The 25,198-nt window shown below is 43.0% G+C and overlaps 1 protein-coding gene across 1 annotated transcript in view; it reads left to right on the forward strand.

Moving 5' to 3' along the window:
• Positions 1–25,198, forward strand: part of LOC145390721 (UDP-xylose and UDP-N-acetylglucosamine transporter-like) — a 144,409-nt gene that overhangs the window by 15,633 nt on the left and 103,578 nt on the right. Inside the window, exons 3-4 of the mRNA XM_080265515.1 lie at positions 17,648–17,750; positions 19,988–20,128. Of these exons, the coding sequence (XP_080121641.1) occupies positions 17,648–17,750; positions 19,988–20,128 (244 nt within the window). The remainder of the gene's footprint in view (positions 1–17,647; positions 17,751–19,987; positions 20,129–25,198) is intronic.

Genomic DNA, 25,198 nt, shown 5'->3' on the forward strand with positions numbered 1-25,198 from the left:
TTTTTTGGTGTCTTTACCTATTTGCTCAGGTTTCTTGCACAGTTTTGAATCATTTTACATATTCTTTGCCTTTTACAAGCATAACAGGAAAGTTTTCTGTGTTCACTCGATGCTTACTTGGGTGAAAAGGTCTTCCTTCCCTTCCTGATAATCAGCTCGTGTGAGGTTTGAATGGCAGGTCATCTTGCAATTTAACCCTCACCGTCCAGCCTGTACACTCAAGGGATGATGTTTATCTCATTTAGGTCTGAAAACTGACACTCTCACCTCCCTTTTCCAACAAACTCCACCAACCAGACTGCAAAAGTAAGTCGATGCTACCGTAAATACACTAAACACAGAAAAATGGAAAATAAATTCATAATATGATTTTTTACATTCAAATCTCGCATATTATGTACGGTACCCTCACGTCCAACACGGTAATATTGTCATGCATGGGTCCCATGTTGGACCAAAAACGTGTTGGACAAACAACAGAGCTTATGGGGAAAAATGAATTATGTCAGCAACCCTAGGAAAAGTCACCCTAAATACTTACCATATACCAATACATATACAGTATTGGTACTACTGTAATTATAATAAATGATACTGTACTATGAATGATAACTAACCTTTTAGGATAATGTTGGTGGGCTTGCTGGGAATGGAAGGTGATATCCAAGACTAGGTAGTCCTACTGGGTCCCTGGAGGATGGCTGCTGGCGTCACTAGCGGGTAATGGCTGCTGCTCCTCCTCAACCTCCCTCATAAATCCTTTGAAATTCCTCTCCCCTTTCTTCTGCCTCTCGATGAATTCTAGCTTGGTGGCCTGAGGGAGGTGCCGCCGCTTCTTGGGGTTCTCAGAAGGCTTCCTAGGCATCGTGAGCAGGGTAAAATGCAGTAGCAAGGGCAGAAAATGCAGCGAGAAAAAAGCACCGTCCAATGCGAATTATGCAACTGAGTGGCGCTGTGGCGGGAGAAATTTAAACAAAACATCACGTGAAAACGGAAGCGTTTTTCATTGGGCGACATCATGATCTCGTCATGATAGCGGGCGGGGGAGGCTACTTGATCGGAAGAATTGATTGGCTGTCAGCGTCACAGGACCGTCCAGTATGACCGTGTTGGACCAGGGGTGATCATGCTAGAGGCAAACTGTGTGGATTTCGCCCACTTCTCGGAGCTCCTTCAGTGTTATGCTTACGCACCCGTTTTACAGTACTTAAAGCATATTAAATCGTACTAATTTTTTGCTCTCCGTGCTGGACGCGAATCGTGCTGGACAAACACGTATTGTATGTGAGGGTATTGTACTGAAAAACTTCAAAATACAAATACTGTACAGTGGATTCTCGAATTTCAGTGGCATGGGTGCCTAAGATTCAAATCATAGAAATTTAAACTGAACTTCTTATGGGAAAAATTTGTTTTGGGTCCGGGGTCTCTGAACCTAACTATGTAAAATCATGATTATTTGCCCACACCCCCTGTAAACTCTATGAACTATAACTGTGGTTAAGTAACTGTAGTTCTGCATTGTATGGCCATACTGTCAGCAAGTGTATACTTCGTGTATTTTTGCCCTTTCCTGTGTTGCCATTTCTCTTTTGGCTGCGAAGATTTAGAGGTGCCAGGCTGCTCTTGTCCATTACCACTGCTACCCGAAGAACCACTCTTGCTTTCCATCTTGAAACAGGTAAGTTGTGACGAAAAAAAAAAAAAAATACATACAACTAAAGTGCAGTGAAATGCATGTCCACACGTGGAAGATACAAGCTGAAAGTGCGGCACTTGGCTGTAGAGGGCTGGCTTCTGGCAGGACAGTTGCAAGATGGCCGCTGACAACAGAACATCACCTTGCACATGGCTTGTTGTTTTTGGTGCCTACTCCCATGCGGGAGCTCTTGTCCTTAAACAACATGACTTTTTTTCTTTTTTTTTTCTCAGTCTCTACTGTTCATACCTATGTTGCTCCTTATATTCATAATTACTGTATTTCTCCTTGTTTCAGTATTCTGCCTATTGTATTTGCCACCACCTGTAATTCATTTTGTATTACTATTTCTATTATTGATTCTTTTACTTTAATATCTCTTATTATATCTTCTATCTATCTATCTATTGCCAGACACCTCAATCCCGTTTGGGATGGCCACAAACAAATTGCCTCCAAGTTGCCCTGTCGCCCGCCATTTCACTGTCCTGCTCCCAACTCACACCCCCCTCTCATATACCTCTCCATCTCATCCTCGGCCTCCCCCTCCCTCTTCCCCCCCTCCACCTCACTCACATACACTCTCTTCGTCAGTCTTTCACCTTCCATCCTCTCCACATGGCCAAACCACCTCAGTGTGTTCCTCATAACGTTCCCTATCACATCCACATCAACACCACAACGTTCCTTTATATCCTCATTCGTCAGCCTATCTCTCCATGTGACTCCACAGGCTCCTCTTAAATAACTCATTTCCACTGCTCTCACTCTTGACTTGTGTCCTTCGAACAACGTCCAAGCTTCACTTCCGTACGTTAGAGTTGGTATCACTGTGGCACCAGTCGAACAGGGCAGTACTCCCGAGGTTGATGGCAAGCTGGTGATAGGGAGAGCTGGAGCTCCCATTTCACCAGCCCTCAGGACTTGATCCTGACCATCTCCCTTTTCTGAACATTTTCAGTGCATTCATTTACACAGAGAGTAGGCCAGCATGCTCTGATAATACCTCTACCTTCAACTGTCTACACCACACTACATGCGCATAACATATCACACCTTCTATTCACATCTTTAGTAATGGCCGCTGCAATCTTACAATCAAATGAGGTGGTACCTCGGATTGCCACCACCGGCAGGGTAGGGCTGGAGGCACAGGGTCCTCCCGGTCGCCATCAAGCGACTGTGCCGGCAGCGACTGTTGCTATTTCCGGGAATGCTCGTCGGCGAAGAGGTGACGGTGCAGCCTTATTCTTTACCAACATCCGCGGCCTTACCACAAATTTAAATGCAAGTCATTTTTTCCTTCAGTCCATATCCCCTTTGGCCCTTTTCCTCACAGAACCACAAATCTCACCCTCTACCGATATATCTCCATTTTGTTTTCCCGGTTACCATCTCCTTACAAACTTTCGAAACAAGGGCGGCACCTGTTGTTATATCAAATCCCAATATGGAGTTGATACTATTTTAAACTTCACTTCATCCAGTTTTGATTACTCATTATATAAATTAAATTGCCAAAACATTACTAAATATATCTGTGTAGTTTATCGTTCCCCCAATGCTTCTTCGGAACCCAGTGCATTTGATTCCATATCCACTCAGTTGAGTAACCTTGACCTTGCCCTTGGCAATGAAATTACCATTTTGGGTGATTTTAACATACACAATGTTGAATGGTTATTGCATTCTGCCCGGACTGACGACGCTGGTCTAGAATGCGAGCTGTTTGCGGAATCGTTTAATCTCACCCAGTTGGTAAAGCAACCAACCAGAATACCTGATAATCCTGACCATAATGCCCATCTCTTGGATTTATTCTTGACAAATAATCCAGATCAATACAGGATAGAGGTACTGTCACCACTTGGATCCTCTGACCACAATCTCATCAAAGCCTCATTAGTTAACCCTCCTACACCTCCCCATTCTGAACCTGTCAGGGTGACCCGATGGCACTTTGACAGGGCAGACTGGGATGGATTTAGGAAATTATCTTGCTGATGTTCCATGGCAGTCTTTCTTCTCTAGTGATCCCAATTCTACCCAGTCCCACATTTGCGACTTAATACTAGCTGGTATGGATTTATTCATACCAAGTCAACAATTCACTAAAAGATCAAACTCTCCAAAATGGTTTGATGGCAGTTGTGCCAGAGCAACAGCTCAAAAGTCATTAGCATATAACTCTTACTTAAAATCAAAAACATCTGAATCACTCTCCCAATTTAAAATTGCTAGAAATCATGCAAAAGCTGTATTAAATCTATCTAAATCAAACTTTCTTCAAAAGCAAGCATCAGAACTACTTAACAACCCTAATGACAACAGAATATTCTGGTCAACTCTTAATTCTTTCAATAATAACTTTAACAAGTCATCTTCCATTCCCCCACTAAAATCTTCAGATGGCGATATTACAAATGACCCACGTGGGAAAGCAGATATCTTTGCTAGTACCTCTGCAAGAAACTCTACCATAGATGATACCAGCCAGAATGTCTCAGTACTGGAACTTGATTCTCCCAAAATTGCCCCACTTAATATTCAGACAAGATTCGTAAAATCCATCCTAGACAATTTACCTACCAACAAAGCTCCAGGCCCAGATGGAATTCTGCCAATTGTTTTGAAAAAGTGTTCCCCTGAACTTGCCTCTGTCCTTGCCAAATTATTCAGACTATGCATACGTATTTCTTTATTCCCAAATTCATGGAAAGAAGCCAATATCTACCCAGTTCCGAAGAAAGGAAGTTCGTCTGACCCCTCCAATTACAGACCAATAGCTGTCACATCTTCTCTTGGTAAGGAATTTGAAACTTTAATTAATAAGCATATTGTTAAACATCTTGAATCCAACAACTTAATTAGTGATAGACAATACGGTTTTTGCCACGAAAGATCCACCATTGACATACTCAATCTCTTAACTCATACCATCCATCAATCAATTGATCTTTTTGGAGAAACTCATGAAGTAGCTCTTGGTATCTCTAAAGCTTTCAACAGAGTATGGCACCGTTCCCTGCTGTCCAAACTCCCTTGCTATGGACTAACGTCTTTTGTTCCTTTGATTTCTTCTTATCTTAGTGACAGGAAAATAAGAGTAAAAGTAGATGATGTATATTCGAATTTCCACTCAATTAACGCCGGCGTGCCGCAGGGATCAGTTCTGGCACCAACCCTATTTCTGGTTCATATTAATGATCTCTTATCTGTCACTCACAATCCCGTTCACTCATATGCAGATGACTCAACACTACATAGTTCATTCACACTCAGACATCCATTTACTAAGTCTAATATCTCTACCTCTCAACTCAGTACAGCCTTCTCCATAAATCAAGATCTAGCTACAATCAGTGAATGGGGACAAAACAACCTTGTCTCTTTTAATGCTAGTAAAACTAAATATATACAGTTTACTAATAGACAGATTTTAACAGATTCGTACATTACCTTCAGTGCTACTAATATTCCCATCTCCAAAAGTATTGAAATTCTTGGTGTCTCACTTAACAGTGCCCTCAGCTGGACCTCTCATGTCAGATCACTTGCTAAAACCGCCTCAAAGAAACTTGGATTATTGTACAGAGTCCGTAACTTCTTCGCCGATGAGCAGTTAGCTATAATTTATAAGAGTCATGTGCGCTCTCAGCTTGAATATTGCTCACCCTTGTGGAATGGTTGTGGAGAGGTTGCATTAAGACAACTAGACAAAATTCAGAATAAAGCTGTTAGAATCATTAACAACCCTGCCATTACACATAAACTACCTCCCCTGCAAGTAAGAAGGAATGTTGCCTCCCTTGCATTATTTTACAGATATTTTTTTGGCAAATGCTCAGACGAAGTTGCGTCCATGGTGCCACCTCTCCATGCCTTCCCTCGTGCTACACGGGCATCTGTTAGTGCTCATGACTGGAATGTCACTCAACCATATTGCAGAACTTCTGCCTATCAGAATTCTTTCATTCCCCGAACTGCATCTCTCTGGAACTCGCTTCCCCAGAGTTGTTTTCCTCCAAATTTCAACCCACAACTGTTCAAGTCTAACTGTTACAGATATTTTATGAATAGAAAACACCAGTAACCTGGTGTATGGATTTTTTTTTTTTTCCCCATTTGTTTTTCCTTCCTCCGTTCTGTTATTTAAAAAAAACAAAAAAAAAAAAACAATACTGTCATGTAGTAACTTTTTCACTTCCATGCTCACTTACCTGTTTCTTATCACTGCTTTCAAAGAACCAGCAACCTTTCTTCCCTGCTGTACCCTTTCAAGCACTTCACCCTCCAAACCTCCATCCTTACTCATCACACTACCCAATTACTTAAACGTACTCATATTTTCCAATTCCTCACCATCCAGCCTCGCTGTACATTCACTGACTTCACCTCTCTCAAAGACCATCACTTTACTCTTCCCTACATTCACCTTCAGATTCTGTTTCTTACACACTCTCCCAAACTCATCCACCAAGCCTTGCAGCTCCCCTTCGTCTTCACTCAACAACACAGTATCATCTGCAAACAGCAGTACAGGGAGTTTCCAAACACTATCCTCTCTCTCCAGGGCCACTCCAACATCCACTACCCTACCTTGTGGGGTATTGATTTGGAGGGGGAGGCCGAGGATGAGATGAAGGGATGGGGTGGAGAGGTATATGAGAGAGGGGGATGTGATTTGGGAGGATTGGAAGTCAGGTATAATTATTCCCTTGTACAAAGGAAAAGGGGAAAAAGAAGTGTGTGGTAATCACAGGGGCATTTGTCTTCTTAGTATAATAGGAAAAGTGTATGGTAGGATACTTATTGACAGAGTTAGAGAAAGAACAGAGAAATTACTTGGAGAAGAACAGGGAGGCTTTAGGAAGGGAAGAGGTTGTGTAGATCAGATATTCATTCTTAGATCTTTAGTGGAAATGTTTCTAGAGAAGGGAAAGAAGTTGTATGTGGCTTTCATGGATTTGGAGAAAGCATATGACAGGGTGGATAGACAAGGATTGTGGAAAGTGTTAAGAATATATGGAGTAGATGGGAAGTTGTTGAATGCTGTGAAGAGTATGTACAATGGTGCGAAGGCTGCAGTGCGTGTGGATGGTGAATTAAGTGAATTTTTCTCTTTGAAAGTTGGTTTGAAACAGGGATGTGTCATGTCTCCATGGTTGTTCAATCTGTACATGGGTGGGGTAATAAAAGAGGTACAAGGTAGGGTAGTGGATGTTGGAGTGGCCCTGGTGAGAGAGGATAGTGTTTGGAAACTCCCTGTACTGTTGTTTGCAGATGATACTGTGTTTTTGAGTGAAGACGAAGGGGAGCTGCAAGGCTCGGTGGATGAGTTTGGGAGAGTGTGTAAGAAACGGAATCTAAAGGTGAATGTAGGGAAGAGTAAAGTGATGGTCTTTGAGAGAGGTGAAGTCAGTGAATATACAGCGAGGTTGGATGGTGAGGAATTGGAAAATGTGAGTATGTTTAAGTACTTGGGTAGTGTGATGAGTAAGGATGGAGGTTTGGAGGGTGAAGTGCTTGAAAGGGTACAGCAGGGAAGAAAGGTTGCTGGTTCTTTGAAAGCAGTGATAAGAAACAGGGAAGTGAGCATGGAAGTGAAAAAGTTACTACATGACAGTATTGTGATACCAACTCTAACGTACGGAAGTGAAGCTTGGACGTTGTTGGAAGGACACAAGTCAAGAGTGAGAGCCGTGGAAATGAGTTATTTAAGAGGAGCCTGTGGAGTCACATGGAGAGACAGGCTTACAAATGAGGATAAAAAGTAGCATTGTGGTGTTGATGTGGATGTGATAGGAAGCGTTATGAGGAACACACTGAGGTGGTTTGGCCATGTAGAAAGGATGGAGGGTGAAAGACTGACGAAGAGAGTGTATGTGAGTGAGGTGGAGGGGGGAAGAGGGAGGGGGAGGCCGAGGATGAGATGGAGGGATGGGGTGGAGAGGTATATGAGAGAGGGGGGTGTGAGTTGGGAGCAGGGCAGTGAAATGGCGGAGGACAGGGCGACTTGGAGGCGATTTGTTTGTGGCCACCCCAAATGGGATTGAGGCGTCTGGCAATAGATAGATAGATAGTAAGTATATTTATAGAATAACGGGGAATAGTCCAGGGTGCAAATTGTCCTAACGGGAAATCGTCCATGTTTTGACGGGGAATTATCTGATGGCGAATTGACTTGACAGTGAATTGTCTCAGAACCTTAGTATCGTGTGCTCCACATATGAATAAATGATGTTGATTTTCATTCTCTTCTTGACACGTCACATACGACGTTAGGTTTGGCTCATACTTTTTCTTATAATTTTCCTTCACTTCTAGCATTTTGATTCGCATCAAAAATATTATCTTTGCTTGTTTTGGTTGGAGTCTGGCCCTGAGAGTATCGAAATACGCGACTTTGCATCGAAAGGTGAGGTAGGCAGACCACTTCAAAATGCATCGAAATTTGATTCATCGAATTCTAAACTGTCGAAATTCGAGAATCCACTGTATTCTGTATAGTTATTTCACACCTTTTCAGCACCATTGTCATTGTCAACTTTAAAAAGTGCGTTGTTGCATCACTGCAATACCTACGTGTGACTAGTATCAGCTGCCTAAATTTATGCAACTTCCGCATTTGATTGCACGCCGCAGGATGGGTCTAGGAAGCTGAAATTTGCACTGCCAGGTGCGTTGGAACTTCCTCTTCAATATGGCAAGGGAAAAAAAATCAATTTTCGAAACTTCAGAAAATGGCCCTGGCGTCGGCCAGGGATGCACGTAAAATTCTGGACCCGCGCCCATCGAGGGGTTAAATAGCAGGGGTTCCAAGGCGCGGCAACACACTTAAAGTGCCCCCGCCGCCACAGCTGCCCCATGCATGTTCAACGGTTGCCAGTACTGTATTGTATTATGCTAGGCTTTGACGAAGAAATTTATGGTCTGTCGAATGTTATACAGTACAGTAATCCCCCCACTATCCGATGTAATAGAGCCAAAGGCATGTCCGGAAAGTGGTCCCATCCGGATAGTGGGCCCCAGCCTCCTGGACTTGTACTTATGGACCCTAACTCAGAAAAACACCTATACAACTCCCTCTGGACATGTTTAGCACCTATTTAAGACCCAAATCACACCAATAAGGGACATAAAAGACTGAAATAAACACAAAAGAACCAGAGAATGAGGTTTTAGAGGTGAGTTTATACAATATGAAACATTCTGGGTACTTACAACAAGTCCCTGGCTCCTGGACTGGTTTCAACCGGCAGTTTGCACTCCACAGTTAATTCTTTGCACTCTAAATTCTAATTTCTTAACACTGCACAACACTGTAAATTCTCGTGTGTTCAAGTGGCGAGGTACTGCAGTTTATTCACTGTTTATTCACTAAACACCGGCACATGTGGCTTGCATTGTGATAAGCATCTGCTCTCGATTGAAGTTAGGCTGTGACTGTTGATAATGGGGTAACAGAGTTGCCAGATTGCAACGGCCACATTACCAAACTCCTCAGTTTTCATTACCATTTTTAACTTTTCATTACCATTTCATAAAGCTAGCATCTATTCTTCACTAATTATATATGCAAGTGGAAATACATGTAATCACTCTTCTTATAATTAACAGCATGTTGATTATTATCATGCTATATAGGCTACCAAATTAATCAGAGAGAGCAAACAATCCACCATCTCCATCCTGTGTATCCTCATACATGTGAAAAATTCGTTTGGTATTGTATTATTCTGATTCATTACCATACGAATTTTTCATTACCAGATTGGCCCACATTTGGTAATGAAAAATACCAAATGGCAACCCTGACAGGGGAAGGGGGAGGGGGGAGTATGGAAAGGGTGAAGGGTCCATGGTGTAACAGCTGTTCGGCGCCGCACGGCAATTTCAAATTACGAGTGGGAAAAAAGTCGGATTTTTTCAAATTTTTTGCGATTTTTGGCCCATTTTGGAAATATTGGAGTGAAGACGAAGGGGAGCTGCAAGGCTTGGTGGATGAGTTTGGGAGAATGTGTAAGAAACGGAATCTAATGGTGAATGTAGGGAAGAGTAAAGTGATGGTCTTTGAGAGAGGTGAAATCAGTGAATATACAGCGAGGTTGGATGGTGAGGAATTGGAAAATGTGAGTACCTTTAGGTACTTGGGTAGTGTGATGAGTAAGGATGGAAGTTTGGAGGGTGAAGTGCTTGAAAGGGTACAGCAGGGAAGAAAGGTTGCTGGTTCCTTGAAAGCAGTGATAAGAAACAGGGAAGTGAGCATGGAAGTGATAAAGTTACTACATGACAGTATTGTGATACCAACTCTAACGTATGGAAGTGAAGCTTGTATGTTGTTGGAAGGGCACAAGTCAAGACTGAGAGCAGTGGAAATGAGTTATTTAAGAGGAGCCTGTGGAGCCACATGGAGAGACAGGCTGACATATGAAGATATAAAGGAGCGTTGTGGTGTGGATGTGGATGTGATAGGAAGCGTTAGGAGGAATACACTGAGGTGGTTTGGCCAATTGGAGAGGATGGAGGGTGAAAGACTGACAAAGAGAGTGTATGTGAGTGAGGTGGAGGGGGGGAGAGGGAGGGGGAGGCCGAGGAGGAGATGGAGGGATGGGGTGGAGAGGTATATGAGAGAGGGGGATGTAATTTGGGAGCAGGGCAGTGAAATGGCAGGGAACAGGACGACGTGGAGGCGATTTTTTTGTGGCCATCCCAAACGGGATTGAGGCGTCTGGCAATAGGTAGATAGATTTATGTCCCTTGACATTAGGCCGCTTCATTGCAACACTTTTCACGTGACTGACAATGTAACTGTTCTGTCTGTTATAATCACTCATTGCCCCAAAAGCTGTAAATAGATCACTCACTTTATCACTGCCCAAGTTGTTGAAGCAGCCACAGTTACAAGGAGGACTAGTTTTCCTAGCTGGTACTTTCTTTTTTGTGCGTAACTCACGTATGCTTCCCCAGCATTTGGCTTTTGCTTGGCAACTGCATGTTTCCAAGAAGATGGATCACGTTTTCGCTTCTGTGTATGCTCAGGGACCTCCTGGTTGTCATCAATATGTAGGTTACTCATGTTACAATGTAAATCACTGTAAATCTGAGGTGAAAATAATGTAATGACCCAAAAGTGCATCTGTGTGGCTTACAGTTTAGACAGAACTGGGAAGGGCAGGATCTTGCCACACCTGCCAGCCGACACACCCACAAAAAGCTTCTGATTGGCTGTGAGTGTGATGCCATCATGAGACCATGAGACCCACTGCTCATTGGCAGCCTGAAGTAGTGCTAGTTGGCATGTTCATCTTTATTCCACTACAACTTTCCTCGGAGAGACACAGGCCACGTGTACCAACGTGGAACAAGAATCTAACTTGTTGTATAGGACTTTCGACTGTGTTGTAAGACGAACATGCCATGAATACATTTCCACTGGATAGAAAATGGTGGACAAGTGTGTTGCGATTTAAATCTCTATCTATCTATCTATCTATTACCAGACGCCATAATCCCATAAAGGGTGGCCATTTGACTTTGAGTTATTTGTTTTACGGGGAGGGGCACTAACCCTCCACCAACCCACTTGTTGACACGTAGGGAGCACGTATGGTTTGGTTATATGGTTACCACCCAGCGTTGTAAATGGTTTCTTGGCTTACAGGAAACCATTTGGCTTGTCACTCAATGTAAAGCCATCTGTAAAGGAAAAAAAAGTAATAAGAAGTGACAGGAAAGATGGGAGAAATAGGAAGAGAGGAGGGCAGGCACAGAAAAAGAATGATAAAAGCTAAGGAAGAAGTAGGCGGCACTGCATCAAGTGAGTGGATGACAGTCGCCACCATCTGGTGGACAAGTGTGTTGCGATTTAAATCTCAGTTTTAGATATTTGGCACGTTCATCGTTATTTGATAAAAGGCTTCAATTGTTCCTCATACCATGTTGTTGTGTTGGATGCAAGAACCAGCCATATACACTCAAGGTCAAGGCCACACATGGGGCTCAAACATGGTCGAGTGCGGACATACTAAACTACAATACCTGCATTCGTGTCCACTCGGCAACTTCCACATTCATGGACAGATTTTGATATAACTTTACACAGCTATTCCCCATACCATGAAGGTGTGTTGCATGCAACAACCAGCCATCTACTCCCAAGGTGAAGGTCTTTACGTACCCTTATTGTGTACACAGTACATACATATTGCTATCATACCCACATTATATACACAGTACATGTGTATGGTTAATATCTGGTAGGGGACTTTGTATTGCATGGCAATATTTCATTCTCTTGTTCTTATAGCATTGTTCTTACTGTATAATGCAGGCATATCATTGTAGTGAAGGAGTTAATGGCACTTGACTATTTAATAGGCATGAAGTCCAAGCCTTCATCAGCTTAAGTTTTATGCATATTTTTAACAGTAACTGATTTATGCATAGTTTTATGATGTATCCTTGATGTTTTTATATAGATTTTTTAAAATTTGTTTTATTTATTATATCATTATGTGTAAACTGTATGTCTGTATTTTAGCCTTTTTATTATATCATATAGCCTCCGTGGTACAGTGGTAGAGTGTGCGTTTCGCATGCTTGTGGACGAGGGTTCACCTCCCGCCAGAGTTGTAAAAACTTTGGGAATCGTTCACCGAGCCATTTGCTACTTTGGCGGACATCAGGGGTGCTGTGGTTGAACCAGTGTTGCATACTAGTACCCTCCCCTGGGGGTAGGGGGGTTTCAAGAATACCCCCTCAGTATCCCAGCTTGTCGTACAAGGTGACTAAAAGGGTTGGTGGTGGGTTAGTGCCCCACCCCGTAAAAAGAACTAACTAAAAAAGCTAATAAAGGGCCTCGGACCCGGACGGACCATACGTTGACGACTAAGGAACGGACAAAGGACATTCTGAGGGTAGGAACTGAATGTGAGAGGAGTGAATGATGAAGTGAAAGAGAGAGAGATTGTTCAGGTGCTTGAGGATGCAAAAGTGGATATATGTGGATTGACTGAAACTAAATGGAAAGCTGAAAGGGTGAGAGAATGAGAATATGGTTTAGGTATATGTCCAGGAGTCAATGAGAATGAGAGGGCAAGAGAGGGAGTATGTCTGATGATAAGCAAGAACTGGAAGGAGAATATAAGAGAGTATGGAACAGTGGGTGCAAGGATTGTATGGGTGAGGATGAAAGTAGGTATACAAGCATGGGCGATTGTATGTGTGTATGCCCCAACAGAGGATCGAGTGGCAAGAGTGAAAGATGAGTTTTGGGCGAGAGTAGAAGCATGTATGGACAAGTTTGAGAGGAGCGAGAGAGTGCTGTTGATTGGAGACATGAATGGCAAAGTTGGGAATGTACGAGTGGATGGAGTGGTTGGTCAGTGGGGTGTGCCAGCTGAAGTAGATGGGAATGGTAGTGTTTTGGTGGACATCTGTGCTTGTAAGGGGTTGGCAATAGCCAACACCTACTTTCGTCATAAGATGATCCACCGGTATACATGGAGAGTAATGAGGAGGATGGATGGTGAACTTGTTGAATGAATGGCAATGATAGACTACGTGTGTGTGGATGAGCGAATGAGAAGACAAGTGTTGGATGCAAGAGTGTGGAGAGGGTGGGGGAATGGAGTCTCGGACCATCACTTAGTGATGGCCAAGGTAGAGCTGCAAAGAAAGTGGTTGAGGAGACGAAGGGGAAGACAGGAGGAAACAGCTCCTGTGAGAAGAGTGGAGAAATTGCAAGATAGTGAGAAAGTGACAGAGTATAAGAGCATAGTGGAAGAAAGATTGGGAAGGTATGAGCTAGAGCAGATGGAAGGGGTGGAAGACGTATGTAAGATATTCACGGAAGAGATAGGCGCAGCGTGTGAGGCGGTTTGTGGAGTGAGGAGGAGATGCAAGGGTGTGCAAGGGACAGCATGGTGGAATGATGAGGTGAAATGAGCTGTGGAACAAAAGAAGAAGGCATATAGTGAATGGTTGGCGAGTAGAGGTAGGGGAGAAGATGAGAGAGAAGAGAGAGGTATATGTGAGCAGGAGAAGGGAGGTTAAGAGACTGGTGAAGGAGAGTAAGAAGAAAGTGGATGAAGAGTTTGGGAGGAATCTGAGTGTGAAATGGAGGGAGAGTAAGAAATTGTTTTGGAAGGAGGTAAAGAAAGTAAGGCAGTGTGAAAGGGGAAATAGGGGAGTGAAAGATAGGAATAATAGATTGTTGGTGGAGAAGAGAGAGAAATTGAGGATAATGGAAGGAGCACTTTGAGGATTTGTTGAATGTAGAGAGTGAGAGCAGTGTGAGTATAAGTGGTTGGGGAATGGCTGGGAGAAGAAGAGATGAGAGGAGGGAGGAAGAGATCAGTAGGGCGGAAGTAGTGGAAGCGATGAAGAAGATTAAGTTGGGAAAGGCCCCAGGAATTGATGGTGTGTCGTGAAATGCTTAGGTATGGGGGTGAGATTGTTGTGGAGTGGATATGGAAGTTGTGTAGATTGGCTTGGGAAGAGGGAAGTTTTCCAGAGGACTGGAAATCAGGTATAATTGTTCCTTTATACAAAGGAAAAAGGGAGAGAGAAGTATGTGGTAACCATAGGGGTATTTGCCTTCTTTGTGTGACTGGTAAAATATATGGTAGAATACTCATTGATAGGGTTAGGCATATGACAGAGGAGTTAGTTGGAGAAGAACAAGGGGGATTTAGGAAGGGAGTAGGGTGTGTAAATCAGATATTTGTTCTAAGATGTTTAGTGGAGAAGTATCTAGAGAAGGGAAGGAAAGTGTATGCTGCCTTCATGGACTTGGAGAAAGCTTGTGATAGAATAGATAGGCAAGGTATGTGGAAGGTATTAAGAATATATGAGTGGAGGGGAAATTGTTGAGTGCTGTGAAGAGTATGTATTAGGGAGCTATGGCTACGGTGCGAGTGGATGGTGAGCTGAGTGAGGTCTTTGATCTCAATGTGGGATTGAAACAGGGTTGTGTGATGTCTGCATGGCTGTTTAATATATGCATGGATGGGGTTGTAAAGGAGGTGCAAGGTTGGGCAGTGGATTTGGGGCTGGCCCTAATGAATGAGGGTGAGATTTGGAAGTTTACGATGTTGCTGTTTGCTGATGATGGACTATTGTTGAGTGAAGATGAATGGGAGTTACAAGGTTTGGTGAATGAATTTGGGACAGTGTGTAGGAGGAGGAATCTGAAAGTTAATGTAAACAAAAGTAAAGTTATGGTGTTTGAGAGGAATGAAGTCACAGAGTGTTCAGTGAGGTTGGATGGTGAGGATATGGAGAATGTGAGTGCATTCAAGTACTTGGGTAGTGTGATGACTAAGGATGGAACTTTGGGGGATGAAGTGCGTGAAAGGGTACAGCAGGGAAGGAAGGTTGTTGGTACACTGAAAGCAGTGATGAGAAATAGGGACGTGAGTATGGAAGTTAAGAAGTCACTGCATGATAGTATTGTGATCCCTACCCTGACGTATGGAAGCGAGGCGTGGACCTTGCAAGAGGGGAGCAAGTCAAGAGTGAGAGCAGTGGAAATGAGTTACTTGAGAGGAGCATGTGGAGTGATGTAGAGGGACAGGTTGACGAATGAAGAAGTGAAGGAATGTTGTGGGGTTGATGTGGATGTAGTTGAGAAGATTAGGAGAAATACACTGAGGTGGTTTGGACATGTGGAGAGAATGGAGAATGAAAGACTGACTAAGAGGGTGTATGTAGGTGAGGTGGAGGGAGGGAGAGGGAAGGGTAGACCGAGCATAAGGTGGAGGGATGGAGTTTAGAGGTATATGAGGGAGGGGGGGGGTGAGTTGGGGGGAGGGTAGGCAAATGGTGGGTGATAGAGCTATTTGGAGGCGTTTTGTCTGTGGCCACCCTTTGCGGGATTAGGGCGTCGGGCTATAGATAGATAGATAGATTATATCATTACGTATATATGTATGTATTTTAGCCATTTTATAATATCATTAAGCAACGTTGGGTCTGGTTAGTACTTGGATGGGTGACCGCCTGGGAACACCAGATGCTGTTGGCATCCCTACGTGTCAAGTGGGGTTGGTGGAGGATTAGTGCCCCTCCCTGTAAAACAATTAACTCTAAGCCCTTGGCCACCCCATTTGGGATACATGGCGTCTGGCAATGGATGGATGGATGGATGTATATACAATAGAACTTTACTATAACAGACAACTTGGGGCCCAACCCATTCCAAAAAAAAAGTGAAATTCCGATAAAAGTGACATCAGGACTTCCCCCTGCTAATCTGGACTTTTTCCGATATATCAGACATTAGTCTGGATTGCACCAACGGTTTTTAAACTGTTTTCACTACCACTACAGTACTGTACTGTATTATGCATTCACAATAAAAATCAAATGGTATAATATATATAATAATACTGTACTGTACACTGATAAACATGTCTTTTATTTACCTTACTGTGGCGAACATAGCTGAGGTGGTCAGACAGTCCAGACTTCTGGCTTTATTTGACTTTTTCCGATATATAAGAGTTTAATCTGGTTGCTCCTCGATTCCAATAAAAGCGAATTCCGGTCTATTGAAGTCCATCATCTCGAGGTTCTACTGAATGTTTGTATTTTAGCCTCGTTCTTCATTTACACTTGTTACATGGCAACAGTGGCCTCTGTTGTTACCCTGGGACTACCTGGTGCTGGTGGTGATGCATCAGTAACATACAAGAGGATATTAAGGTGTAATGTGAAGAGTACAGTAAATTGCTAAGGAAGAGGTAATGCAAAATTTTTAATCTACCTAATTATATGACTCTGAGACTTGTTTTTCTTTCTAACACACCCCCACAGGGACATGGTGCTGGTGCGTATGTATCAATAACATGCTGTACAAGAAAATATGGGGGTATAATCTATCTATCTATCTATCTATTGCCGGACGCCTCAATCCCGTTCGGGGTGGCCACAAACAAATCGCCTCCATGTCGCCCTCTCCCCCGCCAATTCACTGCCCTGCTCCCAACTCACACCTCCCTCTCTCATATACCTCTCCACCCCATTCCTCCATCTCATCCTCAGCCTGCCCCTCCCTCTCCCCCCCTCCACCTCACTCACATACCCTTTCTTCGTCAGTCTTTCACCCTCCATCCTCTCCACATGGCCAAACCACCTCAGTGTATTCCTCCTAACGCTTCCTATCACATCCACATCCACACCACAATGCTGCTTTATATCCTCATTTGTCAGCCCGTCTCTCCATGTGACTCCACAGGCTCCTCTTAAATAACTCATTTCCACTGCTCTCACTCTTGCCTTGTGTCCTTCCAACAATGTCCAAGCTTCACTTCCATACATTAGATTTGGTATCACTTTTTCACTTCCATGCTCACTTCCCTGTTTCTTATCACTGCTTTCAAGGAACCAGCAACCTTTCTTCCCTGCTGTACCCTTTCAAGCACTTCACCCTCCAAACTTCCATCATTACACTACCCAAGTACTTAGATGTACTCACATTTTCCAGTTGCTCACCATCCAACCTCGCTGTACATTCACTGACTTCACCTCTCACAAAGACCATCACTTTACTCTTCCCTGCATTCACCTTTAGGTTCTATTTCTTACACACTCTCCCAAACTCATCCACCAAGCCTTGCAGCTCCCCTTCGTCTTCACTCAACAACACAGTATCATCTGCAAACAACAGTATAGGGAGTTTCCAAACACTATCCTCTCTCACCAAGGCCACTCCAACATCCACTACCCTTCCTTGTACCTCTTTTATTACCCCATCCATGTACAGATTGAACAACCATGGAGACATGACATCCCGGTTTCAACCCAACGTTCAAAGAGAAAAATGAGTAAAATAAATAAAATGAGTAGAATAAATAACAAAGGATGAAGTAGTACAAGCTCTCCAGAGCTGGTTCTAATACAATTACCCTAAGCCTTGTTTTTCTTTCCAACCCCCCACCACAGGGACTACTTGGTGTTGGTGGTGATGTTCTTCATAGTCAACATCACCAACAATCTTGCCTTCAGGTTTAGGATCTCCATGCCTCTCCACATCATCTTCAGGAGTGTAAGTTGAGTATATCTGGGGATTAGGAGGCACTTTATTTTTTTCTTCTGTTTTTATGTTTGTGTCTGTTTTTATTTTTGAGTCTGTTTATGTGTATGAATTTGTAAATCTATCCATCTGTTTATCTTGTACCTGTATGCTGTATACATCCAGTACCTGTTTGTCTTTCTCTTATATTTGTGTGTCTTTTTCTATCCATCTTCCATTCTTTATTTCAGTAGCTGCGTCTGCCTACAAGTAAGTTTTTTGTATCCTTTTGTCAGTCAGCTCATCAATACTTCTGTATGTCCATGTTCATTCAGCCTCTCTCTCTCTCTCTCTCTCTCTCTCTCTCTCTCTCAACACATGTGAAACTCCACTGAAATACCCTGTTGCCTCTTCTACCTGTATTCTTGTAACACCAGAGGGGACGCTCAGCACTTGCTTAATTGAGGTCCATTTCCTGTTCACGCTCTGTGTTGCTTGAAACCAATGATTTGTTCATCGACACAGTGCTCAGCACTTGGTCCTGCAACCAGTGGGAAAATTAGGGGCTAAAACACTCCGTCTATCAATCTGTTTATATTCACGTATATATATAGATATATATATATATATATATATATATATATATATATATATATATATATATATATATATATATATATATATATATATATATATATATATATATATATAGATAGATAGATAGATATATATATATATATATATAATCTATCTATATATATAGATGTAGGTGGTTTGTGGGTGTAGTAGCTGTGCAGCCTGTGATTATTTTTAGGGCCTTGTTCTGTATGGTCTGTAGAGTGGTGTAGTGTGTTTTGGTCAGGTTAGAAGCCCTGTCAGGGCTTGCATAATTCATCACTGAACGTATGTATTGTTTGTATACTGTGGTGGTGGTTTCTTTGTTGTTCCCGAATGTTGTATGGGCAAGTGACCTCAAAGCATTGAGTCTTGGTGTTATTTTATTTTTCATGTTTGTGATGTGTTGTTTAAATGACATTGATGTATTGTATGTTACACCAAGGATTTTGGGTGTGTGTGTGTGTGTGGTAGGGGAGTGTTGTTTATGGTGAGGTGTGGGACGTGACTATGTTCTGCTGTCCAGTTTGTGAGAAGGGTCACTGTAGATTTGGCTGGGGCTATTTTGAGCCTGTTTGTGGTGAACCATTCATGTAGTGTGTTGAGGTAAGGTTGAATGATGTGTGTAGCAGTGTTTGCATTTTGGTGTGTACATGTAAATGTTATATCATCTGCATAGGAAGCTATGTGTATCTGTGGTGTGTGGGGTGTGGGTACGTCGTGCATGTACAGTATAGATTAAAGAGTGTAGGGGACAAAACAGATCTTTGGGGGATGCCGTTTGTGAAGTTTCTGATGTTAGAAGACTGTGTGTGTCTCAATATATGTTACAAGGTTGAGACGAGTTATGCCACATTGAATATGTTTTCAGTCTGATACTCAAGAAACCTGGTCCGATAGCACAAAATGAAAATCAGATTTGAAATCAGTGCCATCAGATTAGTCAGGGACACGTACTCAAATATGAGAACCATTTTAGCTGTTGGCCAGTGAATTTACCAATATGACAGGTGTATGAATATCTAATGATTGATGAAAGGATTGTTTTAGAAGTAGTAGAGGAGATCTGTGAGAGTTATTTGCTGTTAGGTTAATATACTATCAGAGATGAATGTGAGAAGAACTGCAATATATTCACAGGATTGATGACTTTGGGGAAATGTTATGCCAGTGTGAACTGAAAGGAATATGCAGGGTATAGCATGTGTATGGTGTTGAAGGAAAACTATTGAATGCTGTAGAGAGATTTTGTAAACTTAGCAAAGCATGTATTAAATAAGATAGATGTTTGATTTAGTGCTTCAGTATTAATATTGGAGGAAATTATGGGTTTGTGATGCCTCAGGTTTGTCAAAGCAAGAGTTGTGGAGACAAGATTGAAGCTGGTCCTAAAGGTGAGGGATGGAATATTCCATATCTGATATGTGCAGTTGATGCAGTGTTTTTTACTATACAGCATCCTTCTATAGTTATATTGTAAATGTTAGTAGGTGAAAAATCTGAAAATAAAGTTAAAGAGTAAAATGGGGGTTCCAGTGCTTTATTGTGGTGAATGAAGAGTGACTCCAAGTGGTGGAAAGGTTAAATTTATTACATTGCCACAGTAATGTAAAGTGAGGTAAATGTGTAGGGCTAAGTGTAGTTGCCTTCCACAGGGGGGACTGATTGCCAACCTCATTATGGGTTGGCTTGTCTTGGGCCGTCACTACAGCATTGACAAATGTGTCTCGGTCACCATGATAACAGCTGGCACTCTCCTGGCAACTCTTGCCTCATCTGATGTCACTGTGAGTACTGTACAATAAGTCTTTGTTTTGAGTTGCCATTTTTGTTTTATTTCATTTTTTTTTTCACTTATAAAGGCTCCAACATTCTTGTATGCAGTGACCATGGTCACTTAATGGTGTCTATCCACACTGCTTGATCTCATGCAGCTCTCTTTTCAGAAGTCTCTTATCAGTTTGGTAATAATCTGTGACCTTGTCATAGGTCATTTTTTTATCTGCTTCATGTAACTCTATCCCCATTGTTCACTCCTTTCACCCTCTGCATCCACGTATCATTCTCCATCTTGTCCACATGTCCAAACCATCACAATTTAGTCTTATCACAGCACTAATTTATTCAGATTCCATCCTTCCTCACAACTTTTCAGTTGCAATCCTGCCCCTTCCCCCCCCACCTGGCCTTCAAGGACACACTGCATCCATACAGTCATTATTATCTCTGTACCTTTGAGCCTACAAATATCCTCTCTCTCCATTCTGCCAAAGTCTCACTGCCACACAGCATTACATTCCTAACACATGCTGCAGCCAAGGAACTCTGGAACTGTCCCCCTTCTATCTGTATTTCCTTCTCCCTATGATCTTCAGTCTTTCAGATGCAGTGTGTCCAGGCACCTCAAAATGAACAGGTCTTGAATTTGGCTTTCTTATCTTCTTCTCCTTTTTTTTTTTTTTTTTTTTTTTTTAGGGAACAATTTACAGGCTACTGGCCTTTGGATCCTTCTTCCTTGCTTTAAAAAAAAAAAAAAAAAAAAAAAAAAACAATAGATTGGAGGGAGAGTCCTCTCATTGTAGTAGTAGTAATTGTTCCCAAGGCAGTCTGGCGAACAGCCCCAATTCCTTTAGGAAGGCCATAGCTGAGACCGGGCTTTCCCACAGAGCTCTCAAAGACTGTATGTTGTGTTGTTGGCATAGGTGATTGTGTACAATGCAGTCTTCCATAATGTGCTTAATAGTATGGGATGCTGTGTTGCATCCTGGACAGGCATCAGCGACGGAGTCATCCAGCCTCTTCTGGTAGCTTACGAGGACTGGATGGTGCCCACATCTCAGCCTGGCCAGGTGGACCCTGTCCCCACGAGGAAGATTGGATTCAGAAGGGTGGATGTCAGGAGGCTGTGCATGCAGCTGTGTGTTGTCTTTAAGTGACTGGATGGAGCGGCAAGTGATCTGAGTGTGGATATGCTTCTGGAAGCTGGTCTGAGGTGGGCGAGGGGGGACAGATGACAGTATTTGTGTATGGTATCGTGTGCTGGGTGTTGTTTTGATGTTCCTTGGTGTGGGTGGATGTGCTGCCATGTACTGAAGTGGATGTTGTGGGTTTGTGGAAGCTGCTGCTGCAAGAAACTGGGTGCCTCTCATGTTTAGGTGATCCTTGACTTTGAGGACTTTGGTTTCTTGATGTAGGTGGTCTGTGGGTGTAGTAGCTGTGCAGCCTGTGATTATTTTTAGGGCCTTGTTCTGTATGGTCTGTAGAGTGTTGTAGTGTGTTTTGGTGAGGTTAGAAGCCCAGGCAGGGCTTGCATAATTCATCACTGAACGTATGTATTGTTTGTATACTGTTTCGTTTCGTTTCGTTTTCGTTTCGTTTTTAAAGGCTCCAACATGCTTGCACGTGTCACCCTTGGTCACCTAATGGCGGCTTTCCACGCTGCATGATCCATTGCAGCCTCCCTGCTCAGTCCCTTAACCCTAAGGTCACACTTAATGACCTTGTCCCATGTCTTTCTCGGTCTACCCCTCATAACCTCACCCCCAATATTAACACTTCTCACCTTCCTCACCCAATTATGATCCCCCATCCTCTCCACATGTCCAAACCACCTCAATCTACCTCTCTTCATCACAGCACCAATACACTCCAGTCCCATCCTACCTCTCAACTCTTCCATCGTAAACCCAGCCCCTCCAGGCCTTGGATGCAGGGACGCACTGCACATCCACCTAATCATTGTCATTTCTGTACGTCTGAGCCGGCGAATATCTTCCTCCTTCACTGCCCAGGTCTCACTACCATACAGCATTACACTCCTAACACATACTGCATACAAAGACCCCTTAGCACGTAGGGAGAGCCCTCTCAATGTCAGGAGAGGCAAGAGCTCCCTGAACTTCTTCCAACCACTTCTCACCCTAGCCACAGAGCTAGCTCTAGCCCCACCTCCAGCACACAACATGTCTCCCAAATAACAAAACTCTTCCACACACTCAAGAGATTCACCAGCAAGTTCAATCCTTTCACGTTTGACAATCTCCACCTGCTCACCCCGGCACGCCGTACACATAAAATCAGCATTATATTGCAGTCTACCTCTGATACCACTATATCTCTTATGCACCCATTTATTACACACACCGCACAAGATGGAATTACTTCCCATGCCCTTGTGGCAAACTGCACATGGCCACTCTCCCTTGTCTTTGACAGTACCGCCACCAACCCTAGATATCATCACTTTTGTTTTTTCTGCATTTACCCTTAAACTCTTTTGCCCCATACTATCTCTCCACTTCCTAAACCTTTCTTCCACCTCCCTTTCGTTCTCTGCAATCAACACCAAATCATCAGCATACAACAACTCCCACGGGAGTCCGTTTCTAAAGTCACGTGAAAGGGCTTTGATTACCATGATAAACAACGTGGGACTCAAGACTGACCCCTGATGCACACCAACATTCACGGAAAACTCATCACTCAAATCTCCATTCACTCTCACCTGGGTGTGAGCACCCACATACATGGCCATAACCACCCTAACCAGCCACTCCTCCAAGCCAAGCTTTCTCATTGCCCACTTCACCACCTCTCTAGGGACTCTGCCAAAGGCGTTTTCCAAATCAACAAAAACAAAATAAAGATCCCTTCTCCTACCAATATATTTTTCCTGAAGCTGTCGAACAATGAATATGATATCAGTGGTCCCCCTACCTGGCATAAACCCAAACTGCATCTCATCAATATTCACTCTTTCTCTAATCATACCTTCTAAAACTCTCTCCATTACCTTCATTATCTGATCTAAAAGCTTTATACCTCTATAATTTCCTCTTTCCAGGGCATCACCCTTCCTTTTATACACATTTACAATTACACTCTTCAGCCAATCATCTGGGACAACACACTCATAAATAATCCTATTTATTAGGTCAGTGACTAAACTCACCCTTATATCGCCTGAGGCCTTCAACATTTCGGCAGTCAACCCAGACACACCTGCTGCCTTCCCCACCCTTATCCTGCGTATTGCCTCACTCACAGTAGCAGTATCAATCAAAGGCCAAGGGCCAGACACTGGATCTGCTGGCTCCAAACCTTCCCTGTCCCAGTCAAACTCCTCATTCAACAACCGGTGATAATGCTCTCTCCATGCATCTTTAATATCCTCACTGTTCACCACTACCCTTCCTTCATCATTCTTCACACACTGCTCACCTATAATATCCCGATTATCCCTCTTCACCTGACCTGCCACCCTAAATATATTTTTCCTTTCCCCATGATTTAGGTTATCAAGTAATTGTCTCTGTGACTCAGACTTTGCCCTGTATACTGTGGTGGTGGTTTCTTTGTTGTGTCCGAATGTTGTATGGGCAAGTGATCTTAAAGCATTGAGTTTTGTTGTTGTTTTATTTTTAATGTTTGTGATGTGTTGTTTAAATGACATTGATGTATTGTATGTTACACCAAGGATTTTGGGTGTGTGTGTGTGTGGTAGGGGAGTGTTGTTTATGGTGAGGTGTGGGATGTGACTGTGTTCTGCTGTCCAGTTTGTGAGAAGGGTCACTGTAGATTTGGCTGGGGCTATTTTGAGCCTGTTTGTGGTGAACCATTTGTGCAGTGTGTTGAGGTAAAGTTGAATGATGTGTGCAGCAGTGTTTGCATTTTGGTGCACACGTGTAAGTGTTATATCATCTGCATAGGAAGCTATGTGTATCTGTGGTGTGTGGGTTGTGGGTACATCGTGTATAGGTTAAAGATTGTAGGGGACAAAACAGATCCTTAGGGGACGCCGTTTGTGAAGTTTCTGATGTTAGAAAACTGACCTGCAATGTTTGGTGAGGCAGCAACTCTCAGTGTTTGGTGAGGCAGCAACTCAGTCACTCCTTGCCCATACCATTTAATTAGCCTCAGCCTCACCTCCAGCACATCATTATCATGTTCTCCAAATAACAGAACTCCTCCTCACACTCAAGAGACTTTCCAGCAAGATCAATCCATCCCCACATGTCTGTCCCTGCATACACTCCCCTACACACTGCACACATGAAATCAGCATTATTTTGCAGCCCTCCTCAAATCACCCTGAAACTCTTCTCCCCCATTTCATCTTTCAACTTCCTATATCTTTCCTCCGCCACCCTTTCAGTTAGTACAACCAACGTCAAATTACCAGCATACAATAACTCCCATGGGAGTACATTTAGAAAGTCATATGAGTGAACTTGAAGCACTACAGTGAGGATCTCAAAACTGATCACTGGCCCACACAATCATTCCCAGAAAATTTGTCATTCAAACCTCCATTCACTCACTTGGATGTAAACACCCTCATACATTGTCATAATCACAAGTTTTTTAAAATTTTGTTTTATCACAGCTGCCTTGTCAGTTTTGTTTGTCTTATCCTAATCACAGCCATCACCCTCCTGGCAGCTTTTGCATCAGCTGATGTCACTGTGAATACATTAACTTAAACCTTGTTTTAAGTTGCTTTTTTGTTATTACTGCATTTTTGTTGTGGATTACCACTAAAACCTTACTGTGTGTGTATGTGTGTTGTCACGATGGCAGTTGTCATTTCTAGCCTCAAATGATGTCACTGTGGGTAGAAATTAATTTTTCATTATAAGTTCTATCTATCTATCTATTGCCAGGCACCTTAATCTCTTAAGAGGTGGCCACAGATAAATTGCCTCCGTGTCACCTTGTCCCCTGCCATTTCGCTACCCTCCCCCGGGCTCACACGCCCCTCTCTCACATACCTCTCCACTCCATCCCTCCATCTCATCCTCAACCTCCTCCTCCCTCTCCCCCCCCTCCACCTCTCTCGCATACACATTCCTCGTTAGTCTCTCTCT

Source organism: Coenobita brevimanus, chromosome 15 (genome assembly GCF_032717465.1).
Source record: "Coenobita brevimanus isolate Jiangsu-jjx chromosome 15, ASM3271746v2, whole genome shotgun sequence".
Taxonomy (NCBI): domain Eukaryota; kingdom Metazoa; phylum Arthropoda; class Malacostraca; order Decapoda; family Coenobitidae; genus Coenobita; species Coenobita brevimanus.